The sequence below is a fragment of the Seriola lalandi genome, unplaced genomic scaffold (genome assembly GCF_002814215.2).
Source record: "Seriola lalandi dorsalis isolate HSWRI2012SDOR001 ecotype SW California unplaced genomic scaffold, Sedor1 jcf7180002054873, whole genome shotgun sequence".
NCBI classification, from domain to species: Eukaryota; Metazoa; Chordata; class Actinopteri; order Carangiformes; family Carangidae; genus Seriola; species Seriola lalandi.
The window spans coordinates 516719-531788 of record NW_019525426.1 but is presented as its reverse complement, the minus strand read 5'-3'; the positions used below and the strand labels follow the sequence as shown (position 1 = coordinate 531788).

General features: G+C 41.1%; 1 protein-coding gene across 1 annotated transcript; it reads left to right on the top strand.

Moving 5' to 3' along the window:
• Nucleotides 1-4400: 4400 nt before the first annotated feature.
• Nucleotides 4401-14971, top strand: LOC111671248 (lysine-specific demethylase RSBN1L-like). Its single transcript, XM_023428326.2, has 8 exons — nucleotides 4401-5019; nucleotides 5284-5403; nucleotides 5894-6582; nucleotides 10622-10759; nucleotides 10896-11038; nucleotides 11244-11411; nucleotides 11621-11732; nucleotides 12428-14971. Exons 1-8 carry the CDS (start codon nucleotides 4530-4532, stop codon nucleotides 14147-14149), a joined length of 3582 nt encoding a protein of 1193 aa, XP_023284094.2. The 5' UTR covers nucleotides 4401-4529; the 3' UTR covers nucleotides 14150-14971.
• The last annotated feature ends 99 nt before the right edge of the window (nucleotides 14972-15070 follow it).

Sequence of the window (15070 nt, the reverse complement as noted above, 5' to 3'; positions counted from 1 at the left end):
CTTGATTCAAATGCTTTTCCAGGGGAGAGAAATTTCTCATGTGCTATTAACTGTATTTGGACAGTACTAATCCTTGACAAGTGTAGAGAATCAGTGAGGCAATCTCTGGGTGGAGAGGCTAATCTCACTGTGTACGGACTGTACGTTCATCTAAGATTGGGGCTTTTAGCTAAGTCATTGTGTCCACATATAGTCAGAAAAAAAAGAAAGAGAGAAAACAGAGTCACATGAACTAAATGAGGCATCTGCTTGGCAGGGAGTTTAGATAATGAGGCTTTAGTTTCTCAGACCCGGGGTGTAAATGTCAGTCCCACCACAGGATATGAGATATGAGTGATAGCATGCAATGCCTGTGTTTGATGTTTCTGAAAATTGTCCATTTTTGATGCTTGTTAGACCACTTAAATTGTCTTATTTTTAGACTGTGATGAAACTGGACCCCTGTGTATTTTTGTCTCTTTCACTGGATGCTTGCTCTGAGCGCACGAAGCTGGAGAGATTTCTCAGCTGTCCTTTAATAATGACAAAGGAAACCATTTGTTTAGTGAGAGCACTGTGGGAATCATCACATTAGAGATGAAAAATTAGTTCAGGTGGACGAAAGAAGGTTTAATAACATCTTGTAAGAGCATTTTTGAAATGATGAAGTTTGAAATTGAGTTCAGTTCAATTTTTCACTTCAGAAAATAAGCTTTATTATGCTTCAACTAAACTATAAAGGCTACTAGAGCTATTTAGGCCTTGTAGCCTGTGCATACATACATACAGTATGTAGTAGCTATCTATCCAACTCTCCTCTATATGACTTTACATTTCAAGTTGGACCCTTCCTCCTTCCTCTTTATGAATGCAGCTATGAGCTCATTTGACATTTGATGACTGTTGGCAGGATAAAAGCCAGGAATAAGAATCCTTTCACCTTTCACTGTCTCTTCAGTACTCCAACACTTACACTGGGAAATAGTGTGAGAGAAATGTTTACACTCTCAAGAGACTTCTGTCTGAGCACTAGGCTGTATTGATTTATTATCATAGAGCCACATCTTTTACAACACAGCCAAGCATAAATCTCAGACAGTCGCTGCTTTACCGCCGCGAGCTAACCTGATGCACAGGTTGCATGAAGAATGAAAATGATTAGAAGTTAGAATACGGTTGATCGAGGTTAATAGGGTTGATTCATTTGATAGTCAATCTAAATGAATCCTTTCAGTCCTCCGCAGCTGCAGAGTACAGCCAGGAGCTCTATTATTCCCAATAATACCCTCACTCCTGGCTTTACCCATTTATGGACAGCAGTGTTTTTTCTCCTCAAGGTGCCCTCTTGGGATACAGTGTTTTGAATTCCCCTAGTGAGCTGGCTTGGCCCACTCTCTGTCCTGGATTTTGTAAACATTGTGGCTTTTTTCCATACAGACTAGAACAAACATCTGACCATCAGTCTAGCTTTGCTGCCTGGGCTTCCTGGCAGACCACTTCATCTCCATCCACTTTGGGCAGAGGAGCCATTGTCGTCGGTCAAGTCTGTTATGTACATAAGGGTCCCATTTCCAACTGAACTTGAGTGAACCCAACAACTGTCATGGTGCAGCACCAGCCTCTTGTAACACCACACTCAGTCTGTCTGCCTGAAGGTATAAACCTACCTTGAAAATATTACTCACTGTTTGAATGCTGAGAACAAATAAACATGTTCATTTAGCAAAACAGTTACATGATACAACACCTGCCTTAATCTTGTGGATCAATGTGTATCCATTTAAAATTAAAGTATCACTGTGTCCTGCCTATCAAACACACACAGACACACACACACACATCCATATTCACATGAATTGTCCATTAATGCTTCAGTAACTGATTCATTCCTTTGCCATGTGTGAGAATGTTTTTCATCGGTCAGTTGACTGATAGTGACTCTTAAAAAATGAAACAATCAAGTGTCCCTCACATCTGGGCTGGATTTCCTACAGCTAGCCAACACCAGATAACGTCAGGTCAATTTGTTTCTATTCCAAAAGCCTGGACTTCATTAAGACCTTGTTTGAAATTTGTATTTAAGAATCCTTGTCCTGATGAAGGATATGAAAAGCAGGCAAAACATGGGAACAGGTTATCTGCTGCTGTCACCTTCTGCCCAACGGGACTGAGCTCTGAGGTGAAAGGGGACATTTTTGAGACCCTGGTATGCATGAGAAATAAACAGGTATTTTTCAGTGACAGAAGAGGTTATTTTACATTTTTAAAGTATGTTTTGTAGTTAACTTTCTATAAAGGCGTTAAATTGAAGCTGCTTTGTTTTCCATCATATCATCGTACTATATCTCTTTCTAAATGGATTTGCACTGTATTTTGTATATTTCACAGCTGTGGTTAATAGAAACCATTCATAGTACACAGTGGGGACTAGATGGGGATGGACAGAAAGGTTTGAATGAGTGTTTTGCAAAAACCCCAGTTTTTTGACCTTTCCTTTTGTCTGTACCAATTCTACAATAATATTTAGAGGAGACTTTATGCCGATAATTAATTAGAATGACAACTTGTTGTATTTTCCAGAATACTAAAAGTTTTACTTGCCACACTGGAAAAATTACATTACAAGTATAAGTCCTGCATTGAAAATGCGAAACTCATAGGCTAAGTATTATTACCAAAATCTACTTAAAGTATCACATTAAAAGTACTCTGTGCAGAAATGTATTACTGAAGCAGTTATTTGTGTTGTAGGTGGTTAAGGTGGAGCCAGTTATTATGATTTCATACGCTGTTTTATATTTTATCATATGTTGGGGAGGTAAATAAATTTTTTTATCTGCAAACTTGCTAAAGCTGTTAAATGTGATGGAGTAAAAACTACAATATTTCTCCCTGAACTGTTGTGGAGTAAAAGTATGAATTGGCATATAATGGAAAAAACACAAGTAAAGTACTAGTGCTTTAAATTTGTATTTGAATTGTAAATGTACTATCCACCTCTGCTGAAGCTGCAGGATTACTCTCTGCACTGCCTCGTGTTACGGGAACCAAAAATAACCTTTACTTTATTATCCTACTAACTGTGTCTTCTTCTCTATAGCAACTGTTTATAAGTGTCAGAGCTCACTTTAACATTCACCCAATGAACAAATTTGGGTCAAAAGAAATAAACAAAGCTCATTTTAGAGTAAGCCAATGTCAGCACTCATGAACATGTGTACACTTTCCAATCTCTCTGGCAGATTAAAACTTCTACTTTAGTGGCCGCAGTTTCATATGAGAGCAACATATAAATGGATGTGGACTGAGAGAGAGAGGATCATTTGACAAGGAGAAATTTAATTTTCCACATTTTTGCAGGATTTGTTTCTGTTTTCTGTCATAACAAAAAGATAGCTTTCAACGAGTGTTAGTATTTCATGAAAGATAGCATTAAGGCATCCTATTGAAAATTTAATCACATAATGTTGACATTTAATGAATAATAGTACTCAGATCTTGGATGTAATAAAAACTTGTCTTGTTGTGTAATAGAAGAGCAAATACAATTTCAACCAACACCTCCCAACATTTGTGTGTGCAGGAGCTTTAGTGACACAGATTCCAGGATCAGCGAACGTGACGATTTTCACGGAGGAAAAAATGCTTGTCAATATATTTCCATCACTATACTGCCACCTAGAGACATGTTAAAAAATATCGCAGAATAAACAGAGACTATATTGCTGCAACTAATGAATCCATAAGAAAACTTTGATAAACACCGTGTAATGCTAAAAAATGGAAACGAGACAATATATCGTCACAAAAGGTCTGCAGATCTTTTGGATAAATAAAATGGTATGTTCTTATAAAATTGGTGGTTGGTTATTGGTTGGTTAATTATTTACAACCCTGTATATAAGAGTTTTTTTCCCATTTTCAGCCATTTTAAAATAGTCTATGACAAGATTAAAAAAAAACATTTGCAATATACCAGCTATTTTTGATAAAAACACAAAATGCAAATTAGGTGTAGTAGTAAATGTATCAGCTATGTTTTTTTCGATGTAATTTTCAATTAACAGCGTATTTTGTTGTTTATGACAGTTGTAACATTGCAGCCATTATATCATTATCACAATCGGAACAATTCATTTCGCTACTGGACTTAGCTTTCTCGACTCGACTAGAGGACTAATATTAATAACTCGACGTCTGTGATTACATTGTTTGGTCAAAATAATCAAGCGATTAAAGTAACATTTCCACCATTTTCCGTCACGTTTGAGAACTGAAACTGTCCAGCAAAGCCAAACTCACAAAGAAACGGAGACCATAAATGCCTCCTCTGCGAGTAGCAGGCCACCTCTCTTATATTCACGGAAATGTTGCAGGTAGTGTCTGCACAGGTATAATACAGTACAGCTCTTCGTCCTGCAGGCTGTAAATAACACCCCTGTCCGTCGCTCTCCGTCCTCCATGCGTCTGACGCAGTTCGCCAAGCCCCGCCCCCGGCCTGGCTCTCACGCACCACTTACGTCCGACCGTAAAAAATAGAAACTTCCAAGATGGCCGAGTCCGTGGACTCCATGCATTTCGCAGCAAACAGCAAAACAAATTCCCCCAAACCCCTGATAGCCAAGCGGCCGCCGGAGAGCCGACCGCAGTCTTCCAGCGACATTTACCCACCGCCCCCCAAGAAGGTCCGGGTGGAGGAGAAGGGCCTGAAGCACAGGAAACTGAACGGAGAGGTGTGCGCAGGGGAAAAACACAACGGGAAGCAGAGTTGTGGGAGCCCAGCGAAATGGAGTTTCGGCCCGGCCAAGGCGAGCCACTCCGCCGCCGCCGCGGGGCCAGCGACTCCCGCTCGGAAAATCTTCAAAATCAGCAACTTCCTCGCATCGCCTCTCAAAGTGAAGAAGGCGAAAGAGAAACGGCACAAGGAGAAGGAGAAAGGCGGTGAAGCGCAGCGGAGCTCCGCCGCGGGTGTGGAGAGAGTGAGCCCAGCTAGCTGCCATACAAAGACCGAGAACGGCGACGTGAAAATGCTACAGAAAGGTAGGACAGCACAGCCAGCCCGCTCACCCCATGACTGTGTTCAACCAGGTTACCATCTCATTAAAAAGCCTACTACTCCTTATACTGTAATAAAATGATTTATTGAATTATTACATAATTTGCTCTACCGCAGGCCCCAGTATTTATTAGGCCCAGATGGGGATTTATACACGTGGAAATGTTTGTTCATCAGTAATGTCTCTGGACTTGAATATAACAGCATTTCACTTTACCCTGTCTCTTTTTTTTCTCCTCTACTCTCAGATCATCGTGTGAAGGAGAAAGACAGAGAGAAGAAGAAGAATAAAGAGTGGAAGAATCATAAATTGCCACCTGTACATGACATTGCAAGAGAAAACGGAGAAGTGATTTCTTCACAGAAAGGTAGGAATCAGACGTAACATTGATCAGCTGGGGTGAAAAGTGATTTTTCATTATTCGGGGTTTAACTTTGAATCACATTAGCTTCTTTAAAATGTTTTACCCACATACAGTTTTAGAGGTGTGACTTAGAGATCCAACTTTGCTCTTGTATTAGTAGAAAACAAGTCAAATCATAGTAGATGCATCCAGTTTGATTAAATACCTAATATTAAACAGTATGTCAGAATGTGTGAGGGAAATGTGATTTCGTTTTTTAGAGAGAGAATTTAAAGTTTGTGCAAAGTAGAAATATTAAACACGCATTAATTTACAGGTACATTAAAACATAGCCAAATGCCCTTAATTTTACACAAAGTTGAAGTTCAGGTGTAACCCCAACTATATTAAATTGTTATTTGAAATCTCCATGTCAGCTACAAATTATAGGTCTTCAATGATGCACAACATAATACCTGATCTGTAAAAAAAAAATTCTTATCCTCTCTCACAGAGCCTAAGGAGAAACCCAAAGCTGGTTCAGAGGAAGACCTCCTGCTGAAGAAACTCAAGAAGAAGAAGAAAAAGAAGCACAAAGATGGGGAGCGGGTGAAGGAGAGGTACAGCCCACCCAAAATGTATCATCGCTCATGCCAGACGGTGTGTTCAGGAGTGTCTCTGGGTCTGCCTGAATTCCTCAGTCGAATTAATGGGAACAACAGCATCGATGGCAGCGGTCTACTCCACACCACCACTGCTCCACAACAACACCATCAGGATCCTCCTGTCACTGCTGCTACCTCCACCTCTATCTCCTCCATGGTCAGGGACAGGCTGGGCTACAACTCCCTGCTCCACTGCACTCCAGCGCCAGGCTTGCCCGGTCTAGAGTTTGGTCATCTGATCCACATCGAGCAGCAGGCCAACGGAGGAGCGTCTGTGGTGCACGCCTACAGTGAGCAGCTCTCCTCTCTGTCTCCGGCTGAGATACAGCGCTTCGCCCAGGAGTTTGTGACCCTCTCATTCAGTGAGGACGAGGCCCAGGCTGCCTGTTTTGTGATGGGTATCATCCATGGAGCAGCGTCCTACCTCCCAGACTTCCTGGACTACTTCTCCTACAAGTTCCCCAACGCACCAGTGAAGATGGAGGTGCTTGGGAAGAAGGACATAGAGACCACAACCATGGTCAACTTCCACTCTCAGGTGAGATTAATGTTTTGTATTGTATGAAGGCTCTGTGTGCCAGAGCGTGCTGAACTATCCACTTTGTATTTGTGTAGTTTCAGTTTGTTGTCAGGAGGTGTGAGCAGCACAGATTCAACTGTCACAAGCTGAAACAGCACATCAACAGTGTCTTAAAGTTTTAAGGTTATCTGTACATCAGTCTTTATCCAGACTGTTTATGGATAGACCTGTTCACGCTGCAATGGACCGTCTTTACTCCTATGTTCAAAGTGTTTCAGCATCCAGGTTCTCTTGTGGCGCTGTAAGCCCTAATGGTGTGTGTCACGTCATCTGTTGTCACGTATGATTGGTTTCTAGAAAAGCTCGAGTGGCTTGATAGTGACTATGACACTTTCAGTTGGAGTTGTGCTTTCATGTCAGCCTCTGAAGGTTGTCCTGTAGAAAGTTTAATTATATATGAGTTCAAAAATGTTATTGTATGCTTTGTAGAAGTGACAGCGACTGGGTCTGCGTTCACAGACAGTTGCTTTCACTTGATTTTTTTCTGAATTTTTTTTGTTATAGTTTCTGATTTGTTTTTCTTTTTTATTACTTTCCTTTCATACTGAATAGATAAGAAAATGTATTTGACCCTCTTTTATTTTCTAATTTGACAAGATATAAAAAGGATTTTGCCATTTACAGATCATAAAATTATATTATGAATACAAGTGAAGACTGCTCAGTCTGAGATAAATAATGTTTTTATAAAGCATTTATCTTCGATTGTTTGTAGAAATAACCTTTCATGAAATAGTTTAGTTTCAACAGAAACCTCCAGTTTTACATTCACAGTTAGTGTTTCCCACCTGTGCATGTGTTAGAAATATATTAACATCAACTCTCATAATGGGGCACAAATATCTGTAGAAGTACCAGGACCTTGCTTTTTAAATTATTTATCAATAATTACTGAGCATCTATTTATAACTGCCATAAACGGCTGCATCCTTACAGTTGCTGCACCTTGCTCGACATGAATAAGAAGTCTAATTCACCTGAGACAGCTGTTTGTTAAATTATATTTTTCAAATTTAAAATAAGGATGTTAACATTTACTAAAAATCTAATTATGTTCAATTTGAAATTATGAAGCCACAGTGGCGAGTGCTCCTCGAGTTAAGTGAGTGATAGAATCATGACTGCGTTCGCTGTTACACTGACATGATGTGTCAGAATCACAGAGTTTCTACCGGCACTAAGCTTACACGTGGGAGTAATAGCTACATTATTACATGTATTTTATTGCCCAGCTTGGTTCAGTAGACTGAAATATGCGCTTTTTAATAACACAGCATAGTTTTATCTCAGTGTTTTGTTCCTCCGGGATGTGTGTCCCAGACCCCGGGGGTCTTCAGTTCTCACTTTGAGAATCACCATTTTAGAGCTTCTCAGACAGTGTCTTGTGATGCAGCAGCATGTTTTGATTTAGCTTTTTTTCTTTTTAAACAATTTTTATCAAAGTTTTTGTATGATAAATAGAGTCAAATACACTTGACCTGACAGCAACAACATGTATAGATGGTGGGTATCCAGGGCAAATGTTTTCACTGTTTGTCAAATGTTCAAACGTCAAAGGCATTCAGTGGGCTGGAGGTCTGCAGAGAGTACAATGAAGAGGTGTCTAGTCAGTCCTTTGAACGTCACCCATTCCAGAGTGGATGAAATATGAATTGGTTTCAAAGTGCAAACTTTTCTTCATCTGTTAAAAGACCTTTCTTGTAGGCTTCTTTGGATTATTTGACCTAGGGTGACATTTAGACTTGGGAGTCTTGAAAGAAGTTGTTTGGAAATTACTCTGCCTCAGTAAGGCTCTTCAGACATTATTATGAACAACTGCCTTTTTTCACAGTTAACACCTTGGCGGTAGTCAAGTAAACACTTACAGGGCAATATCAACTGAGTCGGTATCTGGTGTCAAAAGACAAACACAAACTCTTGTTCCCACTGTCGTTATCACATCTCCTACTTGCAGTGTGATGCAGCTCTTAATACAGATCATACAGTTTTTCGTATTCATACTCTGAACCGTTTTGCTGGTAATTCATAACTTTTGTTACATAGTAACACCGAATTGCCTGTACAGTTTTGTTTGTAGTAACATAGTAATACTGTAACATGGATGCACCATTTGGTACAGTTTGTTTTTGGTCATGGTTTGAAAATTATAACTTAGCTCGTACCGTGCACTTCCATTCATGGGTGGCATCGTCAATTGTACCTCCTGTCATTCTACATGTAAGACATGTCACTATTTTGCTGTGTATGTATACACAGTAGAGTAAAGTTGTAATGTTAGCAATTTGGCTTATTGAATAATATCAAATACAGAAAACTACAGCAATAAACTAGGATGGCACTCAGTAGAGTGCATACCTCCGCCAAGGCCAAACAATCCTTAGAAATTGGACTGGCAAGAGAATGTAATGGGTTCTTCCGTGGTCCATTCCCCATCCCCCCGCCAAGTTTGGTGTAAATTGGTTTCAGTACTTTTAACGTAATCCTGCCGACAAACAAACAGACACAGGTGAAAATCATAACCTCCTTGGCAGGAGTGATGAGAACAAAAAATGCATACAAGTACACAGTCAGTGCCACTGTTGTCGTCATCACTAATCTAGAAAAGGCCTCAAGAAGAAGAAAAAGCCAGAGATCGGTGGACACCATGTCACATGCAACTTATGAACCAAATTACATTTTGTTTTAAAAGCCCGTAAATTATGAAGAAAAGGAACTCATATTTCTTTCAGTGCCACCTCAAGGAAGGTAAAACCTCCGTCAAGAAGGAAACAGATTAAAGTCAATATGATGAAAGTCTTGTAAGATGACCTCAGCTTTCTGTTTTTAATATGTATATTGCACATATACAGTATACAATAAAACTAAATTAACACATTTCTGACCAAAAACAGAACATTATAAGCTTTGTAAGGGTAGATGTTATAGCAGGGCTGTTGTATTGTGTTGCATTAGATTGTAGAGATGTACCTAACGATGTGATCATTGAGTGTTTATTAATATTGTATTTATGTCATGTTTTTTTACTACTTAATCAATTTTTTTTTTTAAATTCCAATTTATTCTTATGAGTTATATCTTAATACCACGTAATTAGAGGTACAAGTGGTGGACACAAGCTCATGTCATTGCCTTCACTTAAACACAATAAAGGTACATCTTCAGTACAGTACATTACATTATTACAATACAACACATAATGTGCATACGTCCGCCAAGGCCACCAGATCGGATTATTATCTGGATCTATACCACATTGTACAAACTCATAGATGTCAACGCCATAAATATGTTAGATCTGTATATTATTTCCGGAGTGTGAGGAAAGTAAGGAAAGTGTTTAAAACAAATTCCTGGATCAGCCTATTTGACCAGATTGGCACCTAAATTTAACGGGTTCTTCTCTGGCCCTTGTCCCATCCATCCTCCAAGTTTGGTGCAAATCAGTGCAGCACTTCTTGTCTAGTCCTGCTGATAAACAAACAAACCAACAAACAGAGGGGTGAAAATGTAACCCTCTTGGCATAGTTAACTAAATGTTCAAAATGATCATAGAGGTCCCTAGAGAATCCCCTTCACAATGTTGAAGTGGACACGTTCACTCAGCTGAACCCTTGACGATTGTTTTCTAGATTTGATAGTATAATCCACAGTAACTGAAAATTTCAGTTGGTTTTTCACTAATTTCTCTGCAAGACAGTCTTTCATTCCTCAGAGTGACGGTAGCTGGTGTTGTTCACTGCTGTGTTGAGATTTGCCTCCCATGATGACTAGTACTCTACTTACGACCTAAATCTTAGTATTTAAGGCTCTGTTAATGCTGATGGTACTCTTAATGAGTGCTTTATTTAAGGATGGTGCACACTAATGTTATGTGTTATGTAAGAGTTTTGAGTGGCAGTAGACTACATGCTGTTTTTGTTGTAGATTTATTATAGTTATTTTTATTGATACCTGTTGGATGAGTCTAATCTGTTTCCTCTGCGGTCCCCTGCTGCAGGTGAAGCGGACATATTCCCAGGGAACATACCGTGCCGGGGCCATGCGGCAGGTCAGTCTGGTCGGGGCTGTAGATGAAGAGGTTGGAGACTATTTCCCAGAGTTCATCAGCATGTTACAGGAATCTCCTTTCCTGGAGGTTAGTGTTTTTTATCATGTTTGTGTAAGTACTCACCCCTACAGCCGGAGGATGTGTGAACATCTGCCTTACTTTTCCCTGTGTATTGCTGTGAGTCATTATGTAACTTGAAGTTTCACACCCTGTGTTTTTGCAGCGGACTCTTCCCTGGGGAACGTTTTCCAGTCTGCGGCTGCAGAGCCCCACTGAGAGTGACGACGGCCCCATCATGTGGGTCAGACCTGGAGAACAGATGATCCCTTTGGCGGACATGCCAAAGTCACCCTTCAAAAGGAAAAGGTGTGTGTGTAGATATTTAGTCTGTAAATGTGTACCAGTGCACAGGTGTTCTCGTCTCACCAGCTTCTTCAATTAGTTTCAAGTAGAGCTGACATAGCAAAACCACATCTTTAGTAAACATTTTATCTCTTACCTGCACATGCTATGTACATGTACTTTATCATGCCTTGAACTTTACTGACTGTTGTAAATAAATATATTTTAGGTCCACCAATGAGATAAAGAACCTGCAGTATCTACCCAGAGCCAGTGAGCCCCGGGAGATGCTGTTTGAGGACCGGACAAGAGCCCATGCTGATCATATTGGTCAGGGGTTCGAGAGACAGACTACTGCTGCTGTAGGGGTGCTGAAGGCTGTACGCTGTGGAGAAGAGTGAGTACACAGTGGGGTCTTTTTCACTCACTCACACACTTTTGCATAAAATATAACCTGACTTCTGTGTTACCCAGAACACACTGGTAAAGCAATAACAAAGCAATAAAAACAAATGTCGGAGAAACACAGTTTGTGTTGCTGGTTGTTTGTTGTGTTCAGATTTTAACTCAGACCAATGAAACAGGATTTTGTTTATGCCATTACAGCAGTGACGCTCCTGCCCGGATCACCAAAGATGTTGTGTGTTTCCACGCCGGAGATTTCCCAGATGTGGTCATGAGACTACAGCTGGACCTCCATGAACCCCCGCTGTCTCAGGTGGGTCAGATTAATTAATCTGCAGCAGTACACGGCAAACACAACTTGATACCTGCTTGTGAAACACTCTTTAAAGCTGCAATTTTCAGAATTATCACCCAGTTGCTGTTCCCTTAGCTCTGCGGACTGTTAATGTCTTTCAGCCCATTGTTTTGGTGTACGCGCACTATTCTCATCAGCCTGGTTCCCAGCAGCAAGCAGCTGTTTTTAAGTTAAAAAGCGCAGATAAACCCAAAGTTAGGTTGTGATCATAGTGCAGCAATTAGCAGCTAAAAAGAGAGATATCCCTGACAGGAGCGAAATATTGGCCTTACAGTCGCCATGTCAGCAGAAATACTACAAATGTTGCTCCATGTTGGCTGCATCTGTAAAGTCGACTTTATACTAACGTTTGTCATATTTAATGTGTCAGTGTTGTGTTTATAGCTTGTTGCATAGTCCCACAGTGGCCAAAAAAACAAGTAATGCAGCTTTAAATGCAAAAGAAAAGCCAGAGCTTTTCTCTGACATGCCACATACTATATTCTCTGGGTAATCTGTTTGGAGGAGAGGAATTCTCCAGTATAATACTGTTAGGCCGTGAAGTACATTAGTTGTTCTTTTCTTTTACCATGCAATAATTAAAATATTTCCACATTTGCTCATTTGATTGTGGAATTACTGAATCTCATGTTTTCCTGTCACTGCCCCCACAGTGTGTACAGTGGATCGATGATGCCAAGCTGAACCAGCTACGGAGGGAGGGGATCCGATACGCCCGTATCCAGCTCTACCACGATGACATCTACTTCATCCCCAGAGGAGTTGTCCACCAGTTCAAGACTGTGTCTGCTGTCTGCAGTCTGGCTTGGCACATCCGGCTCAAACAGTATCACCAACATGAAGAGAAGGAAGAGGAGGAGGAGGAGGAGGAAGACGTGAAGGGAGAGAAGTGTACACATACAGAAGTCACACTTCATGTCAAAGAGGAGGAGGAAGACGAGGAGGTACAAAGGAAGGAGTGTCACCCTGCTGTACATACAGTGACGAAGCTGGAGGAAGAGGACAATGAGGGAGGGGAGGGGCCGCTCTCACAAACTCCGACACAGATCTTCAAGGAGGAAGCGCAAGAGAACAGAGTCGACATGAAGGAGTTGTCAACAGCACATTCTGTACCTTTTGTCAAGAAGGAGAGAGACGAAGGTCTACTCACCCATACACTAATGGAACCCAAAGCCGAGGAAGATGAGAAAGAGGAAGGTAAGGGAGCGGGAGATAGAGGTGCAGACACATACCAGACACTGCAGAAGGGCCATGAGGAGGGTGAAGTGGATAGTGCATCCTTTAAGACACTACAGCACATTAGGAAGGAGAATGATGTGGAGGAAGAGAGGCAGCAAAAGATGACTCTGCCAGGTCAAGGTCTAAAAGAGAAAACTAAAGATAGTATAACAACCACTTATAACCCACCACCAATCAAAAAGGATAAGGACAAAGGAAAAAGAGAAAAAGATGAAAGAGAAAGGCCTAAGGACAAGAAGGACAAGGATAGGAGTAAAGAGAAGGAGAGGGATAAAAAGGAAAGGGGGAAAGAAAAGGACAGAGAGAAGGACAGGATGAGAGAGCAGGAGAAAGTTAAGGGCGAGGGAGGAAGAGAGGGTAGTACATCAACGCAGCCTTTGCCACAGATAAGGAAAAAAGAGGACGAGGAGCGGACAAGAGAGGGCAGTACAGCCTCTCAAACTTCCCTGCCTGCTCAGAGAGATGAGAAGTGGGCCAAGGAGTGGGACTCAAAGACACAACCCCATGTCAAGAGAGAGAGGGAGCATGATAAAGACAGGGGAGGCACACAGGCAGCATCTCACTTGCGGCCAGACAAAGAGGAGGCTCGAGATGCCTGCTCGCATAAACACAAGTCTTCACATGGGAAGAAGGAGAAGAGCGGCAACAGGGAGGGGAAAGAGAGCAACACGTCAAGTACGCAGGGAGTGCAGGCAAAGTCAGGGAGAGAGGACGGGAAGACGGGCACCCCCAAACCTTCGAACATTCAGGTTAAGAAAGACGGGAAGAAGGATAAGGACGTCAGCAGTAAGGACGAAAGGAAGAAGTCTTCTTCTGGTCCTACACCACCAGAACACAAGCCACCACGGACACTCATCACCTTTGACCTCTTTAAGCCGATGGAGGCTCACCAAACTCTCGCCCTTTCCTTCACAGACAGTAGAACTAAGACCCACCAACACAGTGACTCTCGAGGTTCTTCCTCTAAGCCTGGATCTGACAGTCGGACAGTTGTGCCCTCTAAAGGACCAAAAGTAAGGGACTCAGTGCAGGGAAAACCTGCCACACCCCTACAGGACACTCGGCCCCAGCAGCACTCGTTAAAACAGCCCCTGAAAACACACACACCCCAAACACAGAAGGACTTCTTACTATGAATGTCTTGATGTCTAGTCTTCTTTTTTTACTGTACAACTTACGCCAAGGCTTTGTTGAAATATTTGAAAATGCATCCTTCCTTCAGACACGAACTGTTCTTTCTAATTTGTAATAGATGAGCGGGTGCATTCCATTCCTTTGCAGACACAGCCGCATTACTCGAGTGAAATAATGAAACGAGGATGCACTCTCCAAGTATTTTAACAGTGCCTAAGAATGTAAGCTAAGTAGCTCACTTCACGTTTGTTAGCGATTGTATGTAGGCTCTATACAAAATGTTATGTGACCCGTGTGTCAGTGCCTGTGCACTACTTAGCTTCGCTCTTAAAGCACCTATTTTAGGTACTGGACTAGCCAATCTGAAAACAACCATCCTTACTCCCTGCTGTAGGAATGACCAACATTCACTGTTTGGAACATGTCAGCAAGTCACAGAGCTCCTGCTGAAATCCTCTCATTGCCATGTTGCTTTAGTCGATGGGGTTTGTTGATTATAACACTCCAAATTCGGAGCAAGTAGTTGTTTTCAGACTGGACTTTGTTTGACTCACACAGGGCTGTAAATGATACTGTATGTACCAAAACTGTACAGTATAGATGTTATTAGCACCAATGTGAGAAAATGTATACAGAAATTGCATATATTTTTTGTAAGACAAGTTTTATTTTCCATAGAACTTATTTATATCATTTACTGTCTGTTTTTATTTGAAACCAATGTATGTGAAAATTTTGTTGTAAATACATTTTATTTCCTAAGATAAGACTTGGTAGTGTGATTTATACTCTGATCAGAACCTCTCAATAAATGGTTCAAAATATTGACTTAGTCGATGTTAATGTCTCTCCTGCATTTCATACAATCAAGCTTTCAATAGTTGTCTTTTCAGCTACTTCAGCAGCTTGGGTTTAGAGATGAC

Bases quoted from the DNA above. Each gene is read 5' to 3' on its own strand.
- LOC111671248 (XM_023428326.2), top strand. From the start codon at position 4,530: ATGGCCGAGTCCGTGGACTCCATGCATTTCGCAGCAAACAGCAAAACA. The intron at 11,039-11,243 runs GTGTGTGTGTAG...AATATATTTTAG, and splicing joins TCACCCTTCAAAAGGAAAAG to GTCCACCAATGAGATAAAGA. The intron at 11,412-11,620 runs GTGAGTACACAG...ATGCCATTACAG, and splicing joins GCTGTACGCTGTGGAGAAGA to CAGTGACGCTCCTGCCCGGA.